Source organism: Phaethon lepturus, unplaced genomic scaffold (genome assembly GCF_000687285.1).
Source record: "Phaethon lepturus isolate BGI_N335 unplaced genomic scaffold, ASM68728v1 scaffold949, whole genome shotgun sequence".
NCBI classification, from domain to species: Eukaryota; Metazoa; Chordata; class Aves; order Phaethontiformes; family Phaethontidae; genus Phaethon; species Phaethon lepturus.
Genome location: NW_010563952.1, coordinates 34,179 through 40,196, shown reverse-complemented (window position 1 = coordinate 40,196; position 6,018 = coordinate 34,179). Strand labels below are relative to the sequence as shown.

Here is a 6,018-nt window from a genome sequence, read left to right as displayed (position 1 = left end):
AGGTATATGTGGGGAAATTGAACTATTGAGCAGAGGCCCCTTCTTGATGATACTAATATTGCAGTAATGCTAGCAAGGATATGGTGGCATTAGTTTTCTAGGACTGATAGTCCTGCATGCAGAACTTTTTCCTTTAACTTCATGTTTTGGACAATAAGTAATACAGTAAATCTCAATGAAAACTTACAAAAGATCTCATTAGAGTGATGGATATGCAGCCATAGAGTGTTACAGGGTCACATCTGTTCTGGAAGCAGAATCTGAAACCCTTGCTTGTATTAATAAAAAATGGATATGAACACAAGAAACTGGACATGAGCAACAACAGGTTATGCACAAAATTTCTTCGTGAATATGGTTGTTCTTTTTTGATGCAGATTCAGTCCTATCCTAGATGTGCTTGTAAGTCTGAAAATTACTCTGGATCAGAGAGACTTAAACAAGGTCAGTGCTTTGCTGTGCTAAGTGAATTGAGAATGAAGAGGTGTGCAGAGTGTTGTTATGAATAGGGAAGATGATGTGGTTCATCTTACACAGGTTTGTGTCCTGATGGATGCGATTATGTTGGTGAGTTCACTTAAAAGCAGGTGCAAGCTCTTCAGAAAGTAGGCGAATACACACAGTGTTCTCTGGTAACAGCTTTTCTCCTCTGTCTGCAGTATGGTCAGTGTCCTTGTTTTGTTGAAATGGAAACAGATGTGCTCTTTGACATTCCTGAAACAATTATTTTCAGATGCTACAATATGTTAAGCCTAGAAAATTGCAGAAACGTTTTAATGACTTTTTCTTCCTTCCCCCTCCCTCCTTTCCTCAGATGGTCAGGAGCAGTTAATGCCTGCAGGCTCTCTTCGTAAAAAGAAACTGGCAAAAAGACCTGGATACATGAGGCCAGAAGCTCAGCAACAGATAGAGTTTCAGTCCCTCGGTGCCTGCAAGCTGTTCAGCCCAGAAGAGCTTAAACATGGCAGGCAGCATTGTGGAGACTTTGAGAAACGCTCTCTATGCAGACAACACAAAAAGGGCTTTGAATTCTTACACTGCAGAGTTGCAAACAGTGCTGTAGTTACCAGTGATGCGGTAACAACGTTGAGAACTACTGGAAGCATGGCAGGGAGCTGCAAAAATATTTCATGTTACAGGAGTCCGCAGTCAGAAAACACAGTGATGCCAATTTACGCTACCACAGCAACAAGCAAAGGCGATGCTTCTGCTGTATGCTGTACATGGCAGAAGAGCCACGGTGCTAAAGTGAGTGACCCCCAAACCATGTATGCTTTGGATCAAACAGAAGTGAATAACAACTGTGAATATCTAAACAGAGACACTGTTTCGTGTTCTATTGGCGCACACAGTAGCTTTAGTTCAAGTTTCAGTTTCATACAGCTCTCCCTGAACTCGTTCTCTGGAGTAGGTGATGCTGAAGGCAAGTCAACCATCGAGGAAGCTGAGTACGTTCTGCATCCCAGCACCGCAGGAAATCTGCAGAAGCCAGAGGAGACAGCGCAGACTCGTGAGTACTCGGGAGCTTTGCATTGCTTCTCCAGGCTCAGAGAGAATTTGGAGTATGAAAATGAGACCACAGCAAATGATAAACTACAGGACTGTGAGACTGTCTCTCTCTCGGATACAGATGCAACATTTTCATATTCTACAGATTCATCGGATGCAGCATCTGCTGGCTCTTCTGTCACCTCGGGCTATGAAAGTAGCTTTACTGTTAGTGACCATAACTGGGATACTTTGATGAAAAAATATGAACCAGTGCTACAGGACTGCCTGCTTGGCAACCGCAGTACCTTAAAGGTTGGTCATCTCTCTTCATCTTTTGATTCCTTCTCCTGGTCCCCAAAACATCTGTCCTTACAGTGCCAAAGTCAAAGTTGATGTAGGAGTTGGGATATTAATGGCTTTTGTGGTATTTGTTTGTAGAGGGTTACAGTAGCAGTCTGCATGATAAAAGTGAGAGAACTGGTTTTCTTTTCTTTTTGGCCCTTTAAAAACAAAAAGGGTGATGTTGCAGTACCCAGTTCCCATGTTCTACTGAAACTGTGATCCTCTCATTACTAATGTGTCACACATCAGTTTCTTAATTCAACAAATACCATTTTCTTTCACAGGTGGCTGTTTTGTCTGCAGTTTGGACTATATGTAGTACAAAATTAGGGGGTGGTAAGAACTCTTTTCTTGAAGCACCATGATTTAACAACACTAAACTTTGTAATTGGCAATGTGTAAATTTAGCCAAAGATTTCTTGGAGTGAGGCACCTGTATGAGAATAGCCTGTAATCTAATAGATGGGTACTCTCCACGCATGAAGAAAAATGGGGGCCATGTCCCTGCTCTAACTTAAACTGGGAACTGAAAGTTTTATTTTTTTTTTTTTTCTTCTACCCCAGAGGAGTACTGGGCTACTGAGTCAGGAGTCATTCTTTTTGCACATGTGTATACCCACATGTATACCTTCCACATATACAGGCAGTCTAATTCACTGTGGCCTTTGTGGAAGAGGGGTGGGGAAACCTTAAGAAGGATCAGTTGGTTTTGTTACACAGTTTTTGGGATGGCAGGGTGAGCATCAGAGGGAAGCCATTCTGAGCTTACCTGTGATAAGAAGCCAAATATCAGCTTTATTGTGCATGCAGGAAGCAGTATTCTAGAGATTAAAATGGACAGGATACATTTCACAAATTTGTTCAAGTTGCACTAAGTGGGTGGTGGGTTTTTTTGCCTTATTTTGTGGGATTGGTAGGGTAGTTTTCTTGAGGGTTTTTTTGGGTGTGTGAGTGTTTTGTGTTTTGTTGTTTTCTCACTAGTGTCCTGAGTTTCTGGGATGCCTTTCAGAAACCCAGGTTCTTGTGACTTCTCAGCTCAGGTGTACCTCCTGAGATGCACTGCATAGTCTTTAAGCCTGATGAAACAATCTGCTCTGGGGAGGCTTTGCACAACCCTGCTGTCTGGGTAAGACAGGAGATCAAGAAACTTGTACTCTTTCTTTACTATCAATGACATCTGACAAGGATTTATGGTGCTCTCTAATACTTACTTCCTGGAGGATGCATGTAGGACTCAAACTAGGTTCTCTTTTTTTACAGGCTTGACATGGAGCATTTTTTTTGGCTTCATGCCTCATTCATGCTTCATTCAACAATGTGCCCATAGTCTGGGATGGTTTGGGAAATTAATTTGCGGCAAATTTGGGACTATATAAGATAATCAGTATAGGAAATTATTTTTCCTTGTTTTCAGTATGCTTATTTGATAGGCACAAAAAAACCCCCAACATTGCTATCTTTAATTTCTGTATTCAGTAATTCATTGAATGGAGAATTGGGGATTTGTGCCCTCAGATACCTTTGCCCTTGGTTAGCCAGTCATGTATGTTTAATTTGAAGTGCCTTCCTGTTGTAATGATAATGAGCAAGTCTCAAAATCTTCAGAAGGGAGCAAAGGCAACCGCAGTCAAGAAAAGGAGACAATACTGAAGTAGTTAAAATTATTTTTTTAATAAGTACAGAAAAAACAAAGTGGTCATCACATGGTACAGATATAGGACATGTCATGCTGAAGCAGCTCTTTGAGTTGAGCTCTAAACATATTACCAGCCTGCAAACAGAAAGTACTTTACTGTGACAGCATCAGTCAGTTTGCTGTGGGCACGCTTGGGCTGTGGTACCCAAGCAGACTTTAAATGACCTGCCACTGTGAGTGCGTGATGGGTTAAACACTGCAAAGAGCAGCAAAGCTGTACTCTTGGTATAGATGGCTGTTATACATCATATATATGAAAAAAGTGTCATTTAAATCATTCCTACTGCAGGCTTCTTTAAAACTCTATCAAAAGTATGGCATAAAATGCAGAAAATAATTTATGGTGAGGGTTCAGGGCTCTTCAATATGTTACACATTCCTCACCAGCCTCAGAGAAAAAAGGTTGGAGTTTTAGGATGTGAAAAACAAAATAAGATAAAGCCTTGAGGAAAAGGGAGCATATATAGCATTGCTTTATGTTTTTCTTCTGGGGCATCCTATAGCCTAGTATTAATCAAGCACTTTCTGATTCTTTTCTGGCTTTATTTTTTATAGTTCTTTTCTGACTAGTCTACTTTCACATATTCTATTTAGAAGGGATACCAGTCTTGCCTGATTTGTGTGTTGATTGTGTAGTCATGATAACTGAGTGTTTCTATTAAGTTGTTGACTGGCTGTACCTATTTTTCTCTCTGTAATGTAGAGTTTAAATGTAGAGATTTAAATATGAAAGAGTTTCAGGGAGGAGCAAAGTCTCTTGTAAATGCAGAATGTCTGAAGTACGGAATTTCTTGTTGTTGGCAGATGCTTTCCCAAGCACTTTTAGATTTTGGGCAATGAGAATATATGCTGCTGCTTTTTCTAGTCTTACCTTTTTCAGTGATGGTAATGGCTTGTTTGGTACAGGTTATGTATAAACTTAACAAAAAGAAAACACTTTTCAGTCTTGTAACTGTAGCCATGTTAGGCTGTAGCTGGCATGGCAATGGGGAGAGGGCTAGCTACCTTCTAACCAAATTCTTCTACTTGTAAGAGCTTGTAAGGGACTCTGAATGCTCACCTAGCCTTACAAATTTTTAGCAAATTTAGAACTTTGGTCCAGACCCTTCATGTTAAGAAAGAGAAGCAGTAACTTTTGAAATAAAACTTTATTATGGAAAGAGTTTCTTTTTGGGTGTGAAAGGGCACTCTGTATCTAGTATAGGCGTTCTTGGTGTTTTGCTGCTTTTCCCCATCTAGCATTTGCAATGTGAACATTTCTGAAAATGCAAATTGTTAACACTATGTAGATGAGCCTAAATTATATTTTAATGAAACTTCATTGGCTGGATATGAACACAGTTTTCTGTGCTGTAACATGAGTATACTTGTTCCAAAATATTCGTACTGTATTTCTTTTTACTTACAGAAGAAAATGTGGTTTGTATATGGAAATTCTGGATTTGTTCTGTGTAAAACTCGGACGCAAAAAATTGTTAGAATGGGCTCAAGAACACACTGTTCAGTACAATGTGATCAGAAGTAGATGTCGTGCTGACAGAATCCTCTAATAATCCTTCCTTTGACCTATTCAAAGTGTGAAAAATATCCTATAATCACATGATCTCTTTTGCTTTTCAAGAAATATTGTTTGTTATTCTCTATGTGTTTGGACTAAAGCCATGCTTGGCTCAAGTAGCTGCAGTTCAGTAGACTTCCAAGTAGGTCTGTCCCCTTAAGAAATATTGTGCTTAACTCTCACAATTGGGCCATTCTAGTTATGTAGTACTCTGTTGAGTTTGTATTATATAGAAGTTAATAAACTAAATAGTTATACATGCAACTTCTTCATAGTTAACTTTTTTCTCTTTGCATAGATAAAATCCTTGATCTTACAGCTTCAGAGGCTTCAGGAAAAAGCAATAGAGGAAGACGACTATGATAGAGGTGAGAGTTGCTCCCCCCTACCTCCCCACTGGATCATGCTGCTTTTTTTTTTTCTCCTTCTCCCTCCTTACCCTTTATTTTATATTAGCTACATAATGGTGGTTAGGCGTGGAAGATGAGTTCAATGAACTATTGTTTATTCTGTCATATGCAGGAAACAAAGAAGTAGGTCAGCAGCAGGTAGCAACAGTGTTTTTTTGTTTTTTTAATCTTCTTGAGCCACATCACCATGTGGGAAGGCTGAAATCCAAATATCCACCATCTGGATCAGCTGTTTTGAAACAGCATGACTTTAAAAAATGCAGAAATGAATGAAAGCTTTGAAAGGAGAAAGGATGGGCACTGGCTGCTGAGAGAGTGTGATTTGTTACTTGCCACATTTGGTCATGACACTACAGCAGGGCTCAAACACAGAAATGAGGTCAGTAGCTATTATAAAAGTGAATGATACTGTCCTGTGGGATTAACTTGATGTCCTCTAAGTTGAATCAAAACCAGCTAGAGAATATGATGGTGATACAGCTGCTGGCAAATATCTGTATTTGAATAGTGATTTTCTTTTC

General features: G+C 39.6%; 1 protein-coding gene across 1 annotated transcript; it reads left to right on the top strand.

Annotated features, from left to right (window-relative positions):
* Positions 1-882: 882 nt before the first annotated feature.
* LOC104626695 lies at positions 883-5,455 on the top strand (the record flags this gene model as incomplete). Its single annotated transcript, XM_010294683.1, has 2 exons — positions 883-1,803; positions 5,386-5,455. Coding segments are annotated over exons 1-2 (991 nt in total), but the record flags the coding sequence as incomplete, so codon positions are not given.
* Positions 5,456-6,018: the final 563 nt, after the last annotated feature.